Source organism: Tachyglossus aculeatus, chromosome Y4 (assembly GCF_015852505.1).
Source record: "Tachyglossus aculeatus isolate mTacAcu1 chromosome Y4, mTacAcu1.pri, whole genome shotgun sequence".
Lineage (NCBI taxonomy): Eukaryota > Metazoa > Chordata > Mammalia > Monotremata > Tachyglossidae > Tachyglossus > Tachyglossus aculeatus.
Genome location: NC_052096.1, coordinates 12,975,011 through 12,998,568, shown reverse-complemented (window position 1 = coordinate 12,998,568; position 23,558 = coordinate 12,975,011). Strand labels below are relative to the sequence as shown.

Sequence of the window (23,558 nt, the reverse complement as noted above, 5' to 3'; positions counted from 1 at the left end):
CACCATCATCACAAGAAGCAGCGCGGCTTAGTGGAAGAGCCCGCGCTGGGGAGTCAGAGGACGAGGGTTCGAATCCCGGTTCTGCCACTTCTCTTTTGTGTGATCTTGAGCGACTCACTACTCTTCCCTGTGCCTGTTACCTCATCTTTAAAATGGGGATGAAGACTGTGAGCCCCATGTGGGACAACCTGATGACCTTGGATCCACCCCAGCGCTGAGAACGGTGCTTAGCGCGCAGTAAGCGCCTAACAAATTTTGTTATCCTTATTATTACTGTGACTAGGAGGAACGGTGAGGGGTGGCAGCGAGCGGAGAGCGGGTTGCGTGAGCCGGACCCGCAACGTCTACGGAGAACGTTCTCCGGGGGGGCCGGGCCAGGCCGCCCGGTGCTGCCCTGGGACCAGACGAGAAACCGGTCGTTGCAGGAAGGAGGCCCGGTCAACCCCCGCACGCGCCGAATCAATCAATCAATCGTATTTATTGAGCGCTTACTATGTGCAGAGCACTGTACTAAGCGCTTGGGAAGTACAAATTGGCATCACATAGAAGCCCCAGCTCCCGGCCCCTGGCCTGCTGGGTGACCTCTGGACCTCAGTTTATTTATTTATCTCTCTCTATTAACATCCGCCTCCCTCTCTAGACCATAAGCTCGTCGTGGGCTGAGAACGGGTCTGCTTATTGCTGTAGCATCCCCTCCCGACCGCTTAGCTCGGTGCCCGATAAATAAGAATGACTGACCGACTGACTGACTCAGTCTACCCCCCCCCCCCCCGGCCCTGCGTCTGTTGGCCTGCGAGCGCGGTGGGAAATGGGAAGCAGGTGGGCACGGCCGGCTCTTGCCCCGGCGGCCCCCGCCATGGTTCCTCCCGCGGTGAACGCTCAGTCGGCCCCTCGGAGCCGGCGGGCCCGCGCCCCTGGGGGTCCGGGCTCAGTCGTGCCAAGGGTCCCGCGGCCACCGGTGGGATGGAGAGGAGGTCGGGCCACACGGCTGTCCCGGTGGTGGGGGGCGGAGACCGGCAGTTTTTCTGCAAAGGGCCCGGGGGCCCCCCGGTGCGGGCAGCGCGGCGGGGCCGGCCCGCGCCGGCGGGAGGAGGTGATCCCCGGCGAGCGCAGGCCCCAAAATAGCATCCCGGCAGCTGCCCCGGCGCCCGCCCCCTCGCGCGCTGCCTGCCAGCCGCAGATGGCGAGGGAAGGCGAGGCGAGCGAAGGGAAAGGAAGGCCTTTCCGGGCCAGGCCTCGCCGGCTCGGCTTCCCGGGTGACACGCGAGTGCCGGCGTGGGCGAGGTCTCAGAGAGGGAGACGGCTCGGCGGCCCGGGGGGCGCGGAGACCGGGACGTGGGGCGCCGCCCCCCGGGCCGGGTCGCTAACCGACCGTCCTCGTTCTTTCTCTCCTTCTCTCTGTCTCTCTCTCCCCCCTCCCCACCCCGCAGAACCGAAGACGCCGTCGCCGCCTCTCCCACCGTGGCCGCGGCAGAGCGCGCGAGGACCCCGGCAGCCTGGCGGGGAGCTCCCCCGCGGTAGCGCCTGCCCGGGATGGACCCTCGGAACTGTGCCATGTTAGGGCTGGGCTCGGCGGACGCGGAAGGGTTCCCCAGGAAGGGCCCCGGGGCCGCCGCCGGCCCGGGCCCGGGCCCCGGCCCCTCGGGCGGCAGGAGGGAGGCCGAGCGCCAGGAGGACGCCTGGGGCCGGGGCGAGGCGGGGCAGGGGCCCGACGGGGCCGAGGCCGAGGCGCCCCCGCAGTTCTCCGTCAAGGAGACCAACTTCTCCGAGGGGAACCTCAAGCTGAAGATCGGCCTGCAGGCCAAGAGGACCAAGAAGCCGCCCAAGAGCCTGGAGAACTACGTGTGCCGGCCGGCCGTCCGCACCACAGGACGCCAGCCCAGGAAGCCGCTCAAGGGCGGCAAGGCCGGCGACGACCGGGCCGAGCCCGGCCCCGCCAAGCGGGTGAGTCGAGGGCGCGCTTGGCCCCACCGGTGGCGTCGATCGGGCGCTTTTTCCGCGCGGGGTATCGTACCGGGCGCGGGGCGGCCGCGTTGGTGGGCACGGTCGCTGACCGGGGGGGGCCTGCGGTCCAGCTCCGGGTCATCGGTGGTCTCCAGGCAGCCAGGCCGCGAGGGGCCGGCGGCGGGACGGCACGGGATCGGGGGCTCAGCCCTCCTCCGCCCCACCCTTCACTGACAGCGGGCAGGCCCGTCCCGAGCCCGGGGTGTCGGCTGGCACCGGGGGCCACCGAGCGGAGGGTCTGACTGCCTACCAGCCTGCAGACCGGGGTCAGGAGAAGGAGGCAGAGGAGGAGGGGGGTCAGCGCCGTGGGGTCTGCGGCGCGTGCGAGTTCTTGGCCTGACAGGGGCAGGGGTGCCACGCCGGGCTGCCGCGAGGACAGGAAGGGTGCAGCTGGCAACGGAGGGGTCTCGGTGGTCTTCTTGGCTGGCAAGCGGCCGAGGGCTCCCACCCCGAGGGTGGGTCGGGGCAGGATCCTTTCGAGGGCGCGGATGGTGAGCGGTGGGCGTCGGAGCCGCCTGGAGACCCGCGGGATGGGGTGGGCCGAAAGAGAGTGCGCTCCGGAGGGTCCCCACGGGCCCCAGGCAGGGGCTGGGGGGCCGGGGGGCCGGGGCACCTTCCCCGAGGGGGACCCCGGGCCCGGGCCCCGCCGCCTCCACCGTCCCGCCCGGGATCCAGGGGCGCGGGCCTCGGTTAGACGGCGGTTTGGGCCGGGCCAGGGGCGAGCGGGGGCGGGGGCTGGGGGGAGGGAGCCATCCAGCCGCTGGCGGGCGGCCCGGCCTGGCCGGAGCGAGCGAGTGAGCGAGCTGCCGCGCTGCTGTTGTGCAAACCCTGCCGCGCATCCGGCCGGGGCTTCTCCCCCTCCCCTCCCTGCCCCCCGGCACCGCCCCGGGAGCCCAACCCTGCGGTGCTGGACCTCCCCCCCAGCCCGTCCCCCGGCCCGCCTGCCCAAAGTGAGTTCCGGGTGGTTTGGTTCTGGGGGAGGCGGCGGCTTCCCAGGCCTGGTGGTGTGCCAGCACCTGCCGGCCTCCCTCCCTCCATCGCTCCCTCTCTCCTTCCCTCCCTGGGGGGGGGTCCGTCGGCCCCCCTCGCCTCCCGGGCCCGCCAACCTGGAGCGCCGTGGTTGCGGAAACCTGGCTGTTGGGACCCCGGCCCCCGTGGGTCCGGGGGTCCCCGCTCGCCCCTGCTAATGGCCCCTCTGGCCGCCTTTCCCGAGCAGGGCTTGGCGGGGCTCCCGGCCCGGGCCGCCTGCCCGGGCATTCACGGACCCGGGCGCGGTGGGGGGCGGGAGGCCCGGGGGCGGGAGTGCAGAAGAGGCGCACGGTGCCAGGGACCGTGGGAGGCGGGCGGGGGGCCCCCCGGGGGGGGCATCGGGATGGCCGGGCGAGGGGCTCGGGACAGCCGATGGCCGCGGGGGCGGGGTGGGCCTAGGCTTGGAAGGCGCGGCGCTCCGGTCGACCCCCCGCTGCTGTCCCATGCCGCTCGGCCCCAAGGGAGGCACGCGATCCCTCTGGGCCTCAGTTTCCTGCACTTCCGATTGGGGATGGCGACGGTGCCGGCGACCGTACGCCGCCCTCTCGACACGCGTCACCGAGAGGGCAAGGCGGGGATCATGCTGCCGTCTCAGAGGCGGGGAAACTGAGGCCCGGAGAGGCGGCGTGCCTTCCGCGAGGACACCCAGCGTGCCGGGGGCGGAGCCGGAACCGGGCGGTGTGGGCGGCCGAGGAGCATGGCAGGAGCCTCTCCGGGCCCCAGGTGGCATCCCCAGGGGCCGCCCTGCCCGGGTGATGGCTGTGTCCCCCGAGTTGGGACAATTGGGAGCCCGTGAGGAAGCCCAGCGGGCCCACAAACCCCAAGCCCGGCCACAGGGAGCCTCCTACGCCTGGCCCAGCGGGACCAAACAGTGTGGCTTAGTGGCTAGAGCCCGGGCCTGACAGTCAGAAGGTCATGGGTTCTAATCCCGGCTCCGCCACCTGTCTGCTGTGTGACCTCGGCCATATCACTTCACCTCTCTGGGCCTCAGCTACCTCGTCTCTAAAACGGCGATTAAGTCCGTGAACCCCATGCGGGGTGGGGACCGTGTTTAACCCGACTAGCTCGTATCTACTCCGGTGCTCAGAACGGTGCCGGGGGCGTAGTAAATGCTTCTCAGATACCCCAAGAAATATCATCGTCTAAGGAAGCCGGCCCCCAGGGAGGGTGGATAGATTCTCCAGGGTGGCCCAGCGAGTGTAAGGATCCGAGCCCAGGCCGGCGAGCGGCCATCCTCCCTCCTCGGCCGTTGTCCCTGCCGTGGACCCGGCTTCAGCTGGGTGGTCAGCGCCCTCCTGGGCCCCTTCTTGAGCACCAAGGGGCCCGGCCTCCATCCTCCGAGAGGGGGTGGGGACGGGCATCCGGTGGTCACGGAGGAGGCCGGCAGGCGGGCGATGGTTGCGGGGAGCGGGGGAAGGCGCGGGCCGAGTCCGGGTTCGGCTTCGGGTGGCGCGGTTTCCCGGGGAGGGGCTCCGTCGCCCGCGTGGCCGCCCGTCCCACCCGCCCGGCGGGCCGTGGTCCGGGAGGGTCGGGGGCCGGGCCGGGGGTGGCCATCAAGCCGGCCCGACGAGCCGGGTGGAGGGCGGCCGGGGGCCGGGCGACCCTCTGAGCTCCGCACCCTCGGCCTCCGCAGGACCCGGCCAAGCTGTTCCGGAAGGCGGACGACGGTCCGGTCGCCGAGAGCCTCCGCCGCCACACGCCGGCCGAGGCCCCCTCCGCGCCCCGGAAACCGTCTCCCCTCCGCGCCGAGATGACGGCCGACGGCCCCAAGGCGGGGCCGCCGCCGCCGCCGCCGCCGCCGCCCGCCTCGGGGGTTAGCCGGGCGCCCCCCGACCCCAAAGAGCGGGCCCTGCCCAACGGCGCCGCCAGCGTCACGGAGAAGCTGGCCCAGCTCATCGCCACCTGCCCCCCGGCCAAGTCCGCCAAGGCCAAGCCCAAGAAGGCGACGCCCGGGCCGGCGGCCGGGGGGGCCGCGCCCGGCAAGGACCCGGCGAAGAAGCCGGCCCTTGGGCCGCCGGCCAAGGACCCCGGCAAGCGGGCCGGCCCGGGAACGACGGGGGGCTTGCCGGCCAAGGACCCCGCGAGGAAGCCGGGGCCCCCGTTCATCGCCAAGGACCCGGCCCGCCGGGCCGGCCCCGCCCCGGCCGCCGGGTCGGCCGGCAAGGAGCCGCCCAGGAGGCCGCCGGGCCTCGGGTCGGTCCCGGGCCCCCCGGCCAAGGAGCCGGCCAGGAGGCCCGGGCTGGGCTCCCTCCTCGGCCTGGTGAGCCGCGAGCCGGGCAAGGGGACGGCCCCGGCCACGCCGCCCAAGGAGCCTGCGCGGAGGCCCCCGCCGGGCCCCGGTCCCGGCCTGGGCCTGCCCGCCGGGGACCCGGGCGGCCTCCAGGCCGAGCCCCCGGGGCCCGGCCCGGCCCCGCCCGCCGCCCACGGCCCCCCCCGGCGCCGGCCTCGGCGGCCCGGAGCCCGCCGGCGTCCCGGGCGAGGGGCCCCCCGGGGCCGGCCGGCTCCCGGACAAGGCGGCGGCCGGCCGGCCCTTCCGCGACGGCGGCCCGGACAAGTCCTCCGGCCGCAGGGACGGGGCCCCGGGCCCGGGCGCCGGCCCCGGGGCGGACAGGGCGGCCCCCGGCTTCGCGGAGCGGGGCGGGGGCCCGGAGGCGGGCCGGCCGGAGAAGCCGTCGGCCGTCTACTGCACGTCCCCGGACTTCCGCACGGGGGGCGCGTCCGACGCCTCCTCCGCCAAGTCCCCCTTCAGCGCCGCGGGGGAGGGCAGCCTGCCCTCGCCCGCCCCGGCCGTCTCGGTGGCCGCCCTGAGCCGGACCCCCGCGGGGGCGGCCCCGGCCCCGCCGGCCCCGGCCCCGCCGCTCCCGGGCCCCTCGGCGGAGGCGCCCGAGGGGGGCTCGGAGGCGGGGCCGGCGGGCAAGCGGCCGTTCTCCCCCGACCGCGTCCCGCCGGCCCACCGCCCGCGGGGCCACGGCCCGCCGGGCTCCGACGACGGGCCCCGGGCCGGCTCCGTGCTGGGGAAGGAGGCGGGCGCGGTGGCGTTCGGCGGCCTGTTCGGCCCCAAGCCGCTGCGGGCGCTGGGGGCCCTGGGCGCCCTGGGGGCGGCGGCGGCGGCGGCCGAGAAGTGCTGCCCGGGGGCGGCCGGCGGGCTGCAGGCCAAGCCGCTGAAGAAGCGGAAGGGGCGGAAGCCGCGCTGGACCAAGGTGGTGGCCCGGGCCGCCTGCCGCTCGCCCAAGGCGCTGGAGCTGGACCGCGCCGAGCTGTTCCAGAGCGTGGCCCGCGCCGGGCGGGCGGGGCCGGGGGCCGGGCCCGGGGGCGGCCCCGACCCGGCCCCGTTCCTCAAGGGCCTGGGCCCGCCCGTCTTCGTGGAGCGCGACTTCTTCAAGCACCGGCTGCCCAAGCTGAGCCCGGCGGGGCCGCCCGCCCACCGGCCCTTCGGCTCCCACAAGCTGCCGGCCGGCGTGCGCGTGGCGGCCGACCTGCTGCCGGAGCTGTACCGGCCCAAGCGGGGGCGGCCCCGGGCGCAGGACATGCCCCAGCTGGAGGGGCCCCCGAAGCGGGCGCTCCGGGTGCCCGCCTCCAAGGTCTTCTCGCTGCCGGGGCCGCCCGCCAAGGAGGAGCCCGGCCCGCCCGTCCTGCAGCCCGAGATCGAGATCCCCGGCTTCCCGCCGCCCCCCCGCGCCGGGGCCCCCGCCGGGGCCCCCGCCGCCCCCGCCCCCGCCGGGCCTGGCGGGCTCCCCCTTCCCCAAGAAGCGGGGGCGGCCCAAGCGGCAGCTGCGGCCCCCGGCCCCCCGGCAGCCCCCGGTGCTGTCCATGGCCCCCTTCGTCGGGGCCGAGGGCCCGGGCCCGCTGGACGCGGCCGACGGCTTCTTCGAGCGGGAGGAGCGGCGCCGGGGGCCGGCCCTGGGGGCGGCGGCGGCGGCGGCGGCGGCGCCGGGGGGGGCCCTGGCGGGGGACCCCGGCCCGCGGGTGGCCAAGCGGACCCACGGCCAGCTCATGAAGACCATCGTCCGCAAGATCAACAAGATGAAGACGCTGAAGCGCAAGCGGCTCCTGACGCAGATCCTGTCCAGCTCGGCGGCGGCGGCGGCCACGGCGGCGGCGGCGGCGGCGGAGGCGGGGGCCCCGGGGGGCCCGGGGGCCGCCCCGCCCCCGCTGCCGGGCCCCATGTCCACCCTGGCGGCCACCTTCGGCTCCAAGCTGGGCCAGCAGATCAACGTCAGCAAGAAGGGGACCATCTACATCGGCAAGCGCCGCGGCCGCAAGCCCAAGGCCCTGCTGAACGGCTTCCTGGCGGGCGGGCCGGGCCTGGGCCCCCTCCTGCTGCCGGGGGGGCGCGGGGGGCGGCGGCGGCGGCGGCGGCGGCGGCCCGGGCCCCGAGGCCCTGCCCTCCCCGGGCCGCTCCCACTCGTCCAGCGGGGCCAGCGGGGGCCAGAGCCCGGCCAGCAGCGACGCCGGCTTCGCCGAGCCGGGCCCCGTGCCCTTCCTGCACGGGCACGGCCGGCCGGCGGGCGGGCGCAAGGCGGCCCGGGCCCGGCGCCGCCTCTCGCCGCCCACGCTGCTGCCGCACTCGCCCCCGCCGCCCGGCCACTTCAGCGAGCTGGCGGCCCTCAAGGAGGCCACGCCCTCGCCGGCCAGCGAGGCCCACAGCGACGAGACGGCGCCCAGCGACAGCGGCATCGGCACGGACAACAACAGCACCTCGGACCGGGCCGAGAAGGCGGGCGGCCCGCGCAAGCGGCGCCACTCCTTCGAGCACGCGGCCCTGCTGGTGCCCGAGGCGGCGGCGGCGGCGGCGGCGGCGGCGGCGGCCCTGGGCGGCCTCAAGGACAAGCACAAGCGCAAGCGGCGCGCCCACGACTACCTCGGCTACGACCAGCTGAAGCGGCAGAAGCGGAAACGCAAGAAGAAGAAGCGGCCGGCCCTGCGCGGCCGGCAGGACCCGGGCTTCCTGGCGGAGCTGGAGGAGCTGGCCGGCCGCCTGAGCGAGATCCGCATCACCCACCGCAGCCGCCTGCGCTTCGGCGCCGCCCGCCACCAGCCGCTGCCCACCATCTTCCGCATCAACTTCGGCAGCTTCTACCCGCCGCCGGCCTTCCCGCTGGACCCGCGGCGCTACGGGCGCGACGCCGACCCCAAGCGGAAACGGGGCCGGCCCGCCAAGGCGCGCCAGGCCGTGGCCGAGGTGCCCTTCCTGCCCGGGCTCAGCTTCCCGCTCTCGGGGGCCGGCTTCTACCCGTCCTACGGCCTGCCCTACTCGCCCTCGCCGCTGGCCTCCGCCCCGCTCGGCCTGGGCTACTACGGGCGCTACCCGCCGGCCCTCTACCCGCCCCCTCCGCCGCCGCCGCCGGCCGCGGCGCCGGCCCCGGCCCCGCCCCCGCCCCCGCCCCCGCCCTCGCCCTCCTTCCCCGCCCCGCTGGCCCCGCTGCCCCCGCCCTCCTACGTGCACGCCGGCCACCTGCTCCTCAACCCGGCCAAGTACCGCAAGAAGAAGCATAAGCTGCTGCAGCAGCAGGAGGCCCTGCTGGCCGCGGCCGCCGCCGCCGCGGCCGCCGCCGCCGCCGGCCGGGGCCCCCTGCTCTCCGTGGGCGCCTACCCCGGCCTCCCGCCCGAGGTGGCCTACGGCTGGATGGTGGGGCACAAGCACCGCCACCGGCACAAGCACCGCGACCACCGGGCCGGGGAGCCCCCGGGCCCCGCCGCCGCCGCCCCCGTCCCCCGCGCCGCCGCCCTCGACGGGCTCCAGCGCTACCGCCTGGCCAAGGAGGGCCCCGGCGCCGAGCGCCACAGACCACAAGGACGAGCACCGCTGGCACCTGGCCTGCCCCCACCTGGCCCCGCCCCGCGGCCCGCTCGCCCGCGAGGACCCCTGGGCGGCCCGGGAGCCGGAGCCCGGGGGCCCGGCCCCGGGGCCGCCGCCGGACGGCGCCGAGGGCGGGCCGGCCCGGGCCCCGGGCACCTTCGCCCCCGCCGCGGGCGGCTGCGGAGGCGGCGGCGGCGGCGCCGCCGAGCCGGCCGGAGGCGCCGAGCACACGAACCTCTTCACAAGTGCAATAGGCAGCTGCCGGGCCGCGGCGGGGGCCGGCGGGCGCAGGCGGAGCCCGGACGGCCCCGGCCTCTTCTCCGCCCAGGACGGCCCGCTGGGGCGGCCGGCTATGAAAGAGCCGCCTCCGCCCGGCGGCGAGAGGACCCCGCGGGCGCTGGCAGGTACGGGCGCGGGCCTCGGGGGGGGGGACGCGGACGACCCGGGCGGCGGGGAGGAGCGGGGCCGGCCGCTCCCCGTCCCGTCCGTCCGCGGGCGTCCTCCGAGGCCCGCGCGTCGCTCCCCTTCTGGGACGCGGGAGACGGAGGGCGCGCTGCTTCGCGGCCGGGGGGCCGGAGGGGAGCCCACCTGGCAGGTTGGGGCGGCCCGTGCTCCGGGGAGGGGCCCCCCGAGCGAGGCGGGATCCCGCGGGCCCCAGACCGACCGGTCCGTGCGTACGTGCCCGCAGGGCCGCCCGCGGGCTCCCAGCCGGCTTCGGACAAAGTCCCCCCTCCGAGACCCTTGGACAGCAGCCACGCCAGCCCCACCCGCCGGAGACCGTTGTCCGAGGTCCCGTCTTCCACGGGTACGTGCCCGCCGGGGGCCGGGCCGGCCGGGGGCGGAACGGGCGAGCTCGGTGTGGGCTGGGAACGGGTCCGTCCGTTGCCATCGGCCTCTCCCGAGCGCGCGGTACGGAGCTCGGTAAATACGGCGGAGCGAGCCGACGGGCTCCTCCGCCCCTCAGCGCCCGCCTCGTCTCTTCCAGGGCTGGGCATCCTCCCGCGGGGCGGCCCGCGGCCCGCCGGCGACCCGACGGACGGCCTCCCGCCGCGGGCGGCCCCGCACGAGAGCCCGGACCCCGGGGCCGCCGCCGCCGCCGCCCAGCAGGGCCCCGGCCGGGAGCCGTCCCGCGGCCTGGGGAGGCCCGAGGGCCCGCCGGGCCCGGTCGCCCCCGGCGACGCCGGCGGGGACGGCGGCCGCCCCCCGCCCCAGCTGAAGCGGCGGGCCCCGGAGCCTGGCCCGCTGCTCACCCGCAAGGTGGGCCACTTCGACAAGATCCTGGCCACCAAGAAGAACCTGGACCACGTCAACAAGATCCTGAAGGCCAAAAAGCTGCAGAGGCAGGCCCGGACCGGGAACAACTTCGTCAAGCGCCGGCCGGGCCGCCCGCCCAAGTCCCCGCCCCGGCCCGGGGAGCCGCCCGCCGAGGGGCCGCCCGCCGCCGAGCCCCAGCCGAGCCCCGACACCGTCACGGACGTCATCGAGGCCGTCGTGCAGAGCGTGGGGCGGAGCGGGCCGCCCGGCCCGGCCCCGGAGCCGGAGCCCGGCCGCGGCTGGAAGAGGAAGCAGTGGCCGCCGGACGAGGAGCAGCACGGCCGCAAGAGGCCCAAGCCGCTTCCCGAGGACGAGGAGGAGAGGGAGGCCGCCCCGAGGTACGCGCCGCAGGCCTCCTCTTATTCCGGGGCCCGGCCCGGCCGCGGGGATCTCCGGGTGCCCGGCGGGTGGGACGGGTGACCGGCGCGTGCTCTGGGTCCCGCGGCTATCCGGGCACCCCGAAACGCCAGCCGGAGGGCGGGGTGGCGGCGCCCGGCCCCTCCGGGCCGAATGGCGTGGGCATTATGGAATGTGATAGGGGTGCCGATTACTGGCTCGGCCCTCAGGGGCCCCAGAGAGGCGGCGTGGGGTGGCGAGGGGTGTGAGAGAGTGGGGGGCGCCTCCCCGAGCTGACCGTGAGGGACCCCCATGCCCGCTGGCTGGGGGACCGCGTTGGCCGCCCTTCCTGGGACTTCCCCGGGGGCCGAGTTCCGAGCCGGAGGCGGCCCGGGCACGACCTGCCGAGCCGTGCCAGGCCGACGTCGGCCCTGGGTGGCCCGGGTGGGCCCGGAGCCGGGGGTGGGCCTCCTGATGGCCCCCCGCCTCGCCCGCCCGTCTCCCCAAGCGGGGAAAGATTCCCGAGAGGGAGGCAGATGGACCCGGCCGAGGCGGGGGCGTCCCGACACGGAGAACCGGCCCTCCCCTGGCCGTCCCCCGGGCGCCGGGAGGCTATCTCAATCAATCAGTCGTATTTATTGAGCGCTTACTGTGTGCAGAGCACTGTACTAAGCGCTTGGGAAGTCCAAGTTGGCAACATATAGAGGCAGTCCCTACCCAACAGTGGGCTCACGGTCTAAAAGGGGGAGAGGAGGGGCCTCCGGCGGGCCCGGCGTCGTCGGGCTGCACGTGCCGGTGACGCACCCGGTCCGTCCGCCCAGCTTCCCCGGGCCGGCCGGCGAACCGCCCAGCCCGGCCCCGGACGCCCCCGCCGAGCCCCCTGAGCCCGAGGAGCCCCCGGCCCCGCCACCGCCGCCGCCTCCCCCGCCCCCGCCGCCCACCCTGGTCCCACGGGAGAAGAAGGCCCCGCGGCCCCCGAAGAAGAAATACCAGAAGGCCGGGCTCTACTCCGACGTGTTCAAGACCACCGAGTGCGTACGCGGCGGGCGCGCGGGGCCCGCGGAGGGGGCGGTCCGGGCAGGTGGGGTGGCCCCGGGTTGGGGGGCGGGTCGCGCTGACAATCGTCACGGTGTCCGTTCGGCGGTTCCCGCGTGGCGAGCCCCGGGGCGGACGCGCTGCCGGACCGCTGGGCCCCCGCCCGCTTCTTCCCTCACCGCCCCCGCCCCGGTGTGCCAGCCGGGGGCCGGGAGGCGGTGGTGGGCGCCGGGGTCCCGCCCCCGCCCACCGGGCCCCTCCCGCTCCGCCCCGCAGCCCCAGGAGCCGCCTGATGCAGCTGAAGAAGGAGAAGCTGGAGTACACCCCCCGGGGAGCACGACCACGGCCTGTTCCCCGCCCCCATCCACGTCGGTGCGTGGGTCCGCCCCCCACCCCGCCCGGGGCGCCTGGGGGAGGTGGGGCAGGGTCTCAGCCCGGTCCCGCCCGATCTCCAGATGACGGGGACCCCCCCCCCCCCCCGCCGCCCCGCGCCGCGAACCGACCCGATCCCGTCTGCCCATCCAGGCAAGTACCTGCGGCAGAAGCGGGTGGACTTTCAGCTGCCGTACGACACCCTCTGGCAGTGGAAGCACAATCAGGTGCGGGGTTCGAGTCCCTCCTTCCCTCTCCCTTTCCCCGTCCGCCCCTCCCCGCCCCCGGCCCGGAGCACCGACCTCCGAGGGCCCGTGTCGCTCCCGGGGGGACCGCCCCCCGTTCACGGCCTCCGCCCTCCCCGCGCCCCGTCTCCCTCTTCTAGCTGTACAAGAAGCCGGACGTCCCGTTGTATAAAAAGATCCGCTCAAGTGAGTATCCGCCCCCTCCCCTCCCCGCGCGGCCCCCTCCCCGCGGCCCCGCTCACCCCCCGCCCCCCCCGCCGATCTCCCCACCAAGACGTCTACGTGGACGTCAAGCCCTTCTCGGGCTACGAGGCCACCACCTGCAACTGCCGGAAGCCCGACGACGGCCACGGGGAGGGCTGCCTGGACGACTGTCTGAACAGGTAGGCGCCCGCGCCGGGGCCGCGGCGGGGGGACCCTGCGGGGCCGGGCCTGAGCCGCCCCCTCGCCCCGCTCGCAGGATGATCTTCGCCGAGTGCTCGCCCAACACGTGCCCCTGCGGGGAACGCTGCTGCAACCAGCGCATCCAGCGGCACGAGTGGGTCCAGTGCCTGGAGCGGTTCCGGGCCGAGGAGAAGGGCTGGGGCATCCGCACCAAGCAGCCCCTCCGGGCCGGCCAGTTCATCATCGAGTACCTGGGCGAGGTCGTCAGCGAGCAGGAGTTCAGGTAGCCGGGGGGCCGCCCGAGGGGCCTCGGGGACCGGCCGGCGGGCGTCCTCGGCTCGGTCGGATTTCTCGAGCGCCGTAGCCGGGGAGGGAACGGCTAGACTGTGAGCCCGCTGTTGGGCAGGGGCCGTCTCTCTACGTTGCCGACTTGGACTTCCCAAGTGCTCAGTACAGTGCTCTGCACACGGTAAGGGCTCGATGATAATAATGGCATTTATTAAGGGCTTACTGTCATCACGCTGAAGCAGCGTGGCTCAGTGGAAAAGAGCCCGGGCTTTGGAGTTGTACTTCCCAAGCGCTTAGTCCAGTGCTCTGCCCGTGGTAAGCGCTCAATAAAGACGATTGATGATGATGATGATGATGAGTCAGAGGTCATGGGGTCAAATCCCGGCTCTGCCAGTTGTCAGCCGGGTGACTCGGGGCAAGTCGCTTCACTTCTCCGTGCCTCAGTTACCTCATCTGGAAAATGGGGGTGGAGGCTGTGAGCCCCACGTGGGACAACCTGATTACCTTGTAACCTCCCCCAGCGCTTAGAACGGAGCTTTGCACGTAGTAAGCGCTTAATAAATGCCATTATTATTATTGTTATTGTTATCATCAATCGTATTTATTGAGCGCTTACTGCGTGCAGAGCACTGTACTAAGCGCTTAATAATGACGATGGCATTTGTTAAGCGCTTACTATGTGCAAAGCACTGTTCTAAGCGCTGGGGAGGTTGCAAGGTGATCAGGTTGTCCCACAGGGGGCTCACAGTCTTCATCCCCATTTTCCAGATGAGGTAACAGAGGCACAGAGGAGTGAAGTGACTTGCCCAGAGTCACACAGCTGACAGGTGGTGGAGCCGGGATTTGAACCCATGACCTCTGACTCCAAAGCCCGTACTGTTTCCATTGAGCCACAGTAGCGGCGTAACTATGTGCAAACCACTGTTCTAAGCGCTGGGGGAGGATTCAAGGTGATCAGGTTGTCGCTTGGGGGGCTCCCAGTCTTCATCCCCATTTTCCAAATGAGGTAACTGAGGCCCAGAGAAGGGAAGTGACTTGCCCAAAGTCACCCAGCTGACAAGCGGTGGAGCCGGGATTTGAACCCCTGACCGCTGACTCCAAAGCCCGGGCTCTTTCCACCGAGCCACGCTGCTTCTCAATAAATACGATTGAACGAGTGGCAGAGCGGTACACGGGCACGCTCCCTGCCCGCGGCGAGCTTACAGTCCGGGGGGGAGTCAGACCTGAACGCGAATAAATAAGATTAGAGAAACGGACGCGAGGGCTGCGGGGCCGAGGGAGGGGGCGGATAAAGGGAGCGAGTCAGGGCGACGCAGAAGGGGAGCGGGAGGAGCGAGAGCCCGGGCTTTGGAGTCAGAGGTCACGGGTTCAAATCCCGGCTCCGCCACTTGCCAGCTGGGTGACTTTGGGCAAGTCACTTAGTGATAATAATGGCATTTATCAAGCACTCACTAAGTGCAAATCAATCAATCAATCGTATTTATTGAGCGCTTACTGGGTGCAAAGCGCTGTTGTAAGCGCTGGGGAGGTTACAGGGTGATCAGGTTGTCCCACGGGGGGGTTCACAGTCTTCAGATGAGGGAACCGAGGCCCAGAGTTGTGAAGTGACTCGCCCAAAGTCACACAGCTGGCGAGCGCCAGGCCTCGGTCACCTCATCTGGAAAACGGGGGTTAAGACTGTGACCCCCCCGGTCACCCGGTGGCCTCCCCACGGCGCTCAGAACGGTGCTTCTCACGGAGTAAACGCCGTCGTCGTCATTATCATTGAGAGGAGAGGAGCCAGACGGGGGTTCCCCCGCCAAGGACGGGCCGGCCCGGCGCGCCGGTCTCATCCCGCCCCTCATCCCGCCGCTCAGGAACCGGATGATCGAACAGTACCACAACCACAACGACCACTACTGCCTGAACCTGGACAGCGGCATGGTGATCGACAGCTACCGCATGGGCAACGAGGCCCGATTCATCAACCACAGCTGCGACCCCAACTGCGAGATGCAGAAATGGTAGCGGCCCGCGGCGGGGGGCCGGGGCGGGCGGGGCGGGCGGCGGGAGGGACCGGGGGCGGGCCGGGCCGGGGGTGGGGGCGGCCGCCCGGGCTCGGCCCCGGCTGCCCGTCCGTCTGTCCTCCCGCCCGCCCCCAGGTCCGTCAACGGGGTCTACCGGATCGGGCTGTACGCCCTGAAGGACGTGCCGGCCGGGACGGAGCTGACGTACGACTACAACTTCCACTCCTTCAACGTGGAGAAGCAGGTGGGAGGGCGCCGGGGTGTGCGGGTCCCGGCCCCGTGGGCACCCGGCGCCGGGCTCCCCCCGCCATCCCGCCTCCTCAATCAATCGATCAATCGTATTTATTGAGCGCATACTATGCGCAGAGCACTGTACTGAGCGCTTGGGAAGTACAAATTGGCAACACATAGAGACAGTCCCTACCCAACAGTGGGCTCACAGTCTAAAAGGGGGGAGACAGAGAACAGAACCAAACATACCAACAAAATAAAATAAATAGGATAGAAATGTACAAGTAAAATAAATAGAGTAATAAATACGTACAACCATATATACATATATACAGGTGCTGTGGGGAAGGGAAGGAGGTAAGATGGGGGGATGGAGAGGGGGAGAGGAAGGAAGGGGGCCTCCTCCTCCTCCTCCTCCTCCTCCTCCTCCTCCGGCCCCCGGTGGCGCGGCCGGTTTTTAAGGCCCCGCCGCTCTCCTCCGCCAGCAACTGTGCAAGTGCGGCTTTGAGAAGTGCCGGGGCATCATCGGCGGCAAGAGTCAGCGGGTGAGCGGGCTCCCCAGCAAGGGCACGCAGCCCTCCGCCGCGCACAGGCGGTCCGGCCGGTCCAAGGAGAAGAGGAAATCCAAGCACAAGCTCAAGAAGAGGGTGAGCCGCCCCGCGGGGCCGGGGCGGGGGGCCGGGGCGCGGCGCGGCGCGGGGCGTCCGGCCCCCGCGGACCTCCCGCCCGTGTCCCCCCGCCCCCAGAGAGGCCACCCGCCCGAGGAGCCGAGCGAGAGCGTCAACGCCCCGACCCCCCGGCTGACCCCCCAGCTGCTGATGAAGCCCATGTCCAACCGCGAGAGGTGAGTCCGGCCCGGTCCCCCGGCTCCCGCCGCCGCCCCCGCCGCGGGCCGCTCCCCGGCCACACGCTCCCTCCCTCCCCGCAGGAACTTCGTCCTGCGCCGCCGCGTCTTCCTGGTGCGCAACTGGGAACGGATCCGGCAGAAGCAGGAAGAGCTGAAGGACCCGGACGACACCCTGGCCCCCGGGGGCCCGGCCCTCTACACCCGCTGGAGCGGCATCTGCCGGGACGACGGCAACATCAAGTCTGGTGAGGCGGGAGGCCGGGCCGTGGGGGGGGCCGCCCGGCCCGGCCCGGCGCGCGCTGACGGGGGGCCGCCGCCTCCGCTCTGCTCCGCCCCTCCAGACGTGTTCATGACGCAGTTCTCGGCCCTGCAGACGGCCCGCTCGGTGCGCACCCGGCGGCTGGCCGCGGCCGAGGAGAACATCGAGGTGGCGCGGGCCGCCCGCCTGGCCCAGATCTTCAAGGAGATCTGCGACAGCATCGTCTCCTACAAAGGTGCCGCCCGAGGGGGCGGGGATGGGCGACCGACCGGGGCGGAGGGGCCGGGGAATCGCGGCCTGCGGGGTGCCCCCGGAATCACCCGGGGCTCCGGAGGCCCGGTCGGAAGCGGCCCGTCACCCACGGGGGACGGGGGCCGTACCGGATGCCCACCTGGTTCCCGGGACTCGGAGCTTGGGAGCGTGCAGAAGGATTAGGAGACGTGATACCCGTCCCCGGGGGGGTTACAGGCCGATGCGGGAGTCGGACGGGGGGTCGGCCCGGTCCCTACTGGGTAGCCGCCTCAGTACCGCAGCCCTCAGTGGGGCCCGAGCGCCCGGGTGGCACGGAAACGCCAGGACGACGGTTGACAGCGGGGGAGAGGGGGCGGAGAGATGGTTCGGGGAAGACCTCTGGGAGGAGGAGTGACCTCAGGAGGGGAGAAGGAAAGGGGAGAGGGAGAGGTAGCGAGGACGGTGTCGGCAGCGACAGTAACAGCAGTAGAAGGAGGGGCGGCACTTCGTGATCACCTCTGAAGGGCTTTGGTATTCGCCCCATCATCATCATCATCATCATCATCAGTCGTATTTATTGAGCGCTCACTGTGTGCAGAGCACTGGACTAAGCGCTTGGGAAGTACAAGTTGGTAACATATAGAGACAGTCCCTACCCAGCAGTGGGCTCGCAGTCTAAAAGGGGGAGACAGAGAAAAAAACCAAACATACTGACAAAATAAAATAAATAGAATGGATATGTACAAGTAAAATAAATAAATAGAGTAATAAATAGGTGCAAACGTATATACAGGTGCTGTGGAGGAGGGAAGGAGGTAAGATGGGGGGGATGGAGAGGGGGCCGAGGGGGAGAGGAAGGAAAGGGCTCAGTCTGGGAAGGCCTCCTGGAGGAGGTGAGCTCTCAGTAGGGCCTTGAAGGGAGGAAGAGAGCTAGCTTGGCGGATGGGCAGAGGGATTGGGGGCATTCCAGGCCCGGGGGAGGACGTGGGCCGGGGGTCGATGGCGGGACGGGTGAGAACGAGGCACGGCGGAGGAGTGGAGGGCGCGGGGTGGGCTGTAGAAGGAGAGAAGGGAGGTGAGGTAGGAGGGGGCCAGGGGATGGACAACCTTGAAGCCCAGGGTGAGGAGTTTCTGCCTGATGGCCCTTGCATGCGCGTGTCCGCCCGTAATTGGTCTTAGCGTCTCTGTCCCCCTCTAACCTCTAAGGTCCTTCCGGGCGGGGATCGTCTCTACCTTTAGAGAAGCAGCGCGGCTCAGTGGAAAGAGCCCGGGCTTTGGAGTCAGAGGTCGTGGGTTCAAATCCCGGCTCCACCGCTTGTCAGCCGGGTGACTTTGGGCAGTCACTTAACTTCTCCGGGCCTCGGTTACCTCATCTGGGAAATGGGGATTAGGACTGGGAGCCCCACGTGGGGCAACCTGATCACCTTGTAACCTCGACAGCGCTTAGAACGGTACTTTGCACATAGTAAGCGCTTAATAAGTGCCGCTGTTATTATCTACTCAGGTCTGTTGGGCTCTCCCAAGTGCTCAGTACAGTGCTGTGCACACAGCGAGTGCTCAGTAGGTTGACGGGGTGCAGGGCACTGTAGTAGTTGCTTTGGAAGTGCAGGAGAAAACAGTGGCACGTTCTCGCCCCGCGAGAGGCTTACGCTCTGAAGGAGACAGAGCAAGGAATAGTTACAAACAAAGCAGAGCAAACGCTCTAACTTGTAATCGGACAAAACCGGAGGTCAGTCTGTCGATCGTAGTTGCCGAACGCTTACTGTGTGCGAAGCACTCATTCATTTATTCATTCAATCGTATTTATTGAGCGCTTACTGTGTGCAGAGCAATGTACTAAGCTCTTGGGAGAATCCAACATAGAGTCAGTAGGAGGCATTCCCTGCCAGCCACAAGCTTACGGTCTAGAGGGCGAGACGGATATGAATATAAACAAGTAAATTGTGGATATGGATATGTCATTCACTTAGTCGTACTTACCGAGCAGTTACCGCGTGCAAAGCACTGCATTAGGCGCTCGGTTGAGGACCGTATAACAGTGGACACGTTCCCTGCCCACCGCAAGTTTAGAGTCTAGTTCTGCGGGGCTGAGGAAGGGGTGATTTGAGGGTGCAAGGGCGACGCGGAAGGGTGTGGGGGGAAGCGAGAGCTTAGTTGGGAAGACCTCTCGGAGGAGATGTGCTCTTCACGAGGCTTCAGAGGCGTGGAGAGCGATCGTCTGTCGCGTAGGAAGAGGGAGGGCATCCCAGGCCAGAGGCGGGACGTGGGCGAGGGGTCGGCGGCGAGCTAGACGAGATGGAGGCCCGGTGTGAAGGTTGGCATTCGAAGAGCGAAGCCCGTGCGGGGCGACGTCGGAGGGGATCGGGCGTTTTAAAGCCGACCTTGACGAGTTCCCGTTCGACGCGGAGGTGGATGGGCCGCTGCCGGAGGTTCTCGAGGCGCGGGGAAACGTGGACTGAAAATTCTGTGGCGAAACGATCCAGGCGGCAGAGTGAAGCGTGGACCGAAGTGGGGAGAGACAGGAGGCCGGGAGGTCAGCGAAGGGGCCGACGCAGAAGTCAGGGCGGGAGAGGATGAGGGCTCGGATTAACCCGGTAGCCCTTTGGATGGAGAGGGAAGGGTGGGTTTTTATCGACCCGGTGGTCGGCGGTTGAACGAAAGAGGAGGGTCGAGGGTAACGCCAAGGTTACAGGCTCGTGAGACAGGGAGGGTCAGCGGGAGGACGGGGTTCGGGTTCTGTTTCGGACGTGGTGAGTCTGAGGTCCCGGCAGAGACGTCCCGGAGGCAGGAGGAAATGCGAGGCTGCGGAGGGGGAGGGAGGTCAGGGCTGGAGACGGAGATTTGGGAATCATCCGCAGAGGGAAAGAGACCGGGAACGATCGGCCGGGGAGGTGGAGGAGAACCGGGAGAGGACAGTGGCAGCGAAGCCTAGGTCGGATGATGCGTCCAGGCGAAGGGGCTGGTGTCGAAAGGCCCCGACGGGCGGAGGGCCACTAGGATGGAGCAGAGGCCGTCGGATTTGGCCCGGAGGAGATCGCTGGTGACCTTGGAGGGGCTGGAAGCCGGACTGGAGGGATTCGAGGAGGGAATCGGATGAGGAACCGGAGCCGGCGGGTGTAGAGAAGAGCGTGGGGACTGTGGATGGGTCGGAGGGCCAGAGGTGACCGTCGGGGGTCTCTGCCCGTTGCAGAGAGGCGCGGGCGGGCGAGCTTGGAGGAGGGGAGGTCTGCGTGGAGAGGCGACGTTTCAGAGCCACGATCCGAGCGGCGGTACCGCCCGGAGCGCGGGGAGGGGCCGACGTCGGGGTGAAGTCGGGATCCGGCAGGCTCCCGTGGCGGGAGGGAAGGGGTGGGAGATGGAGGAGCTGGGGATGCGGGCCCCGCAGATCCGCCCCTCTCCGGTCAGTTCGGTGGGCCGGACCGCCCCGACGCCCCCGCGTTTCCTCCCCAGATTCCTCGCGCCAGGCGCTGGCGGCCCCGCTGCTCACCCTCCCGCCAAAGAAGAAGTAAGTGCGGGCGCCGGGGCGGGCGGAGGGACCCTCCCCACCCCCACCCCCCTGGCCGGCCGGGCTGACCCCGGGCTCGCCACCGGCCAGGAACGCCGAGTACTACGAGAAGATCCTGGAACCCCTGGACCTGGCCACCATCGAGAAGCAGATTCTGACCGGCTACTACAAGACGGTGGAGGCTTTCGACGCGGACATGCTCAAGGTCTTCCGCAACGCCGAGGTGAGCGTCCGGGCCGGGCGCGGGGCTGGGGGACGCCCCGCGAGGCGGCCGCGTCCCCCGCTCGCCCCGGGCCCGGGAGGCCGGCGGAAGGGGCGACGAGCCCGAGGGGCCTAAGGCGGTGGGGGGGCGCGGGCGCTGAGGGGCCAGGCCGGCCGTGCCCTCCCCCAGAAGTACCACGGGCGCAAGTCCCCCATCGGGCGGGCGGTGTGCCGGCTGCGCAAGGCCTACTACAGCGCCCGGCACGAGGCGGCCGCCCAGATCGACGAGATCGTGGGCGAGACGGCCAGCGAGGCGGACAGCAGCGAGGCCTCGCTGTGCGAGAAGGAGAGCGGCCACGAGAAGGACGACGACGTCATCCGCTGCGTCTGCGGCCTCTACAAGGACGAGGGCCTCATGATCCAGTGCGACAAATGCATGGTGCGTGGCGGGCCGCCCCGGGCCGGGCTTGCGGGGGGGGCCGGGCGCCGGCGCCGCGCGGTGACCCGGCCGCCCCTCCGCGCAGGTGTGGCAGCACTGCGACTGTCTGGGCGTCACCTCGGACGTGGACCACTACCTGTGCGAGCAGTGCGACCCCCGGCCCGTCGACAGGGTGAGGAGACCCCCCCGGTCCGTCCGGCCGGCCCCGCGTCCTCCCCGCCCCGGGGCCCGGAGGGGCCGGCCTGGGCGGCGGCTCACCCGGCCTCCCTCCGGCCCGTCTGCCCGCCCAGGAGGTGCCCATGATCCCCCGGCCCCACTACGCCCAGCCCGGCTGCGTCTACTTCATCTGCCTTCTGCGGGATGACTTGCTCCTGCACCAAGGTGGGTCCGGGCCCCGCGGGGAGCGTCCGGCGGCCCGTCGCCGGCCCGGGTAAAGCGCCGTGGGGACGCAGAGCGTTGCGCTCAGCGCCCGCCCGCCGCCCGCAGGGGACTGCGTCTACCTGATGCGGGACAGCCGGCGGACCCCCGACGGGCACCCGGTGCGGCAGTCCTACCGGCTGCTGTCCCACGTCAACCGCGCCAAGCTGGACATCTTCCGCATCGAGAAGCTCTGGAAGAACGACAAGTGCGTGCCGCCCCCGGACCCCCGCCCGCTTCCCCCGCGCCCCTCGAGCGGCTCCCCGCCCCCCGTCCGCCGCGGCTCACCGGCCCCCTCGGTGTTGTGTCGTCCCGCCCCGGCCGCCCGCCCGCCCGCCGCAGGGAGGAGCGTTTCGCCTTCGGCCACCACTACTTCCGCCCCCACGAGACCCACCACTCCCCGTCCCGCCGTTTCTACCGCAACGAGCTGTTCCGCGTGCCGCTCTACGAGATCATCCCTCTCGAGGCCGTGGTGGGCACCTGCTGCGTGCTCGACCTGTACACCTTCTGCAAAGGTGGGCCGCCGGGAGACCGGGGCGGGGGGCGGCGGGGGAAGGCGGGAGGCCGCGGCCGGGCGGGCCGGCGGGCCGGCGGGCGGGGGTCCTGAGGGCGCCGGTGTCCCAGGCCGGCCCAAAGGCGTGAAGGAGCAGGACGTGTACATCTGCGACTACCGGCTCGACAAGTCGGCCCACCTGTTCTACAAGATCCACCGCAACCGCTACCCCGTCTGCACCAAGCCCTACGCCTTCGACCACTTCCCCAAGCGCCTCACGCCCAAGAGGGACTTCTCGGTGAGACCCCCGGCCCCGGGATCATCATCATCATCGATCATATTTATTGAGCGCTTACTGTGTGCAGAGCGCTGGACTAAGCGCTTGGGAAGTACAAATGGGCAACATCTAGAGACAGTCCCTACCCAACAGTGGGCTCACAGTCTGAAAGGGGGAGACACAACCAAACACGCTAACAAAATAAAATAAATAGAATAAAATAAAAGTAAAATAAAAATAAAATAAAAAAGTCTCTTTTAGACTGTGAGCCCACTGTTGGGTAGGGACTGTCTCTATATGTTGCCAATTTATACTTCCCAAGCGCTTAGTACAGTGCTCTGCACATAGTAAGCGCTTAAATATACGATTGATGATGATGATGATGATATGTACAAGTAAAATAGAGTAATAAATATGTACAAACGTATATACAGGTGCTGTGGGGAAGGGAAGGAGGTAAGATGGGGGGATGGAGAGGGGGACGAGGGGCAGAGGAAGGAAGGGGCTCAGTGTGGTAAGGCCTCCTGGAGGAGGTGAGCTCTCAGTAGGACCTTGAAGGGAGGAAGAGAGCTAGCTTGGCGGATGGGCGGAGGGATTGGGGGCATTCCGGGCCCGGGGGATGACGTGGGCCGGGGGTCGATGGCGGGACAGGCGAGAACGAGGGGGCCCCCCCAACCCCGGGGTCGGCCCCGACTCACCCTCTCTCTCCCCCCACGCCGCAGCCTCACTACGTCCCAGACAACTACAAGCGGAACGGAGGGAGGTGAGTCCGGCGGCGGCCGGGGGACATGGGGCGAGCACGGGCGGGCACACATGTGGCGGGGGGTCCCCTCCCCCGGGGCCAACCGGGCCCCGCCCTCCGCCCCCCCAGGTCGGCCTGGAAGTCCGAGCGTCCCAAGCCGCCCCTCAAGGAGCTGGGCCAGGAGGAGGAGGCGGCGGCGGCGGCGGCGGCGCTGCCGATGATGGAGGAGGTGCTGGCCGGCCAGGAGCCCGCGCCCACCGCGGGCGACCCGCCCGGCCACGAGCCCGCCCCCGCCCCCGGGGAGCCCGGCCAGGGCGACAAGGCGGCCGGGCCGCCGGCCGAGGAGGGCGGGCGAGACGCGCCCCCGGCCGCCTCGTCCCCCGAGGACCAGCGGCACAGCCAGCGGGAGCGCCTCAACCAGATCCTGCTCGCCCTCCTGGACAAGATCCCGGGGAAGAACGGTGAGGGCGTCGCGCCGTGGCAGCCAGCGGGGCTCGGGGGCGGCGGGGAGGGGTCTCCCCCCCAGGCTGAGCCCCCTCCCTTCCCCTCAGCCATCGACGTGACCTACCTGCTGGAGGAGGGCTCCGGCCGGAGGCTGCGGCGGCGGACCCTGCTGATGGCGGAGAGCAGCTTCCGCAAGTGAGCGGCCCCGGGCCGGCCACCCCAAGCGCCGCGGCGGACGGGAGGCCGGGGCCGCCCCGCCCGCCCGCTACGGACACGGCCCCGCGGGAGGGGGACGAGGAATCTGTCCAAGACAGTCCGGTAACTCGGTCCCCGCCGCCGACCGGGACTCAGAGTCCCGAGGGGGGGCGGGCCCGCCGCCCGCCGCCGCCGCCGGCTCGGAGTGAAACGTGAGCTCGGCGTGACCCACAGCACTTGTCCCCGGTACGGTGGCGGGGCGGCCCGGGGTCGTCCCCGCCTCTCCCCCCACCCCCACCCCGGCCCCCTCCCCTCCTGCCCGCCGTGTGGTGTGTTTGCTGCACCGTGGCTTCCGTGTGTCCGCCCGCCCGCCCTAACGCCCGCGCCCCCGGCATCGCCACGCCAACAGCCGAACAGTATTCCCCTTCCGGAGCCTTCGCCGGGAGCCGCTCGGCGCCTCGAAA

General features: G+C 71.1%; 1 protein-coding gene across 1 annotated transcript; it reads left to right on the top strand.

Annotated features, from left to right (window-relative positions):
• The first annotated feature begins 1,444 nt into the window (after positions 1–1,444).
• On the top strand, positions 1,445–23,187 carry ASH1L (ASH1 like histone lysine methyltransferase). Its single transcript, XM_038768499.1, is given in 32 exon segments — positions 1,445–1,944; positions 4,667–5,355; positions 5,417–6,694; positions 6,747–7,356; positions 7,358–8,821; positions 8,823–9,237; positions 9,522–9,638; positions 9,819–10,485; positions 11,335–11,514; positions 11,795–11,843; positions 11,845–11,890; positions 12,044–12,117; positions 12,276–12,321; positions 12,410–12,518; positions 12,596–12,802; positions 14,664–14,810; positions 14,949–15,057; positions 15,530–15,691; positions 15,791–15,888; positions 15,973–16,136; positions 16,233–16,385; positions 19,832–19,886; positions 19,977–20,109; positions 20,278–20,526; positions 20,612–20,698; positions 20,817–20,907; positions 21,013–21,151; positions 21,286–21,458; positions 21,568–21,734; positions 22,436–22,476; positions 22,585–22,916; positions 23,007–23,187. Coding segments are annotated over 32 exon segments (8,754 nt in total). The 5' UTR covers positions 1,445–1,533; the 3' UTR covers positions 23,099–23,187.
• Positions 23,188–23,558: the final 371 nt, after the last annotated feature.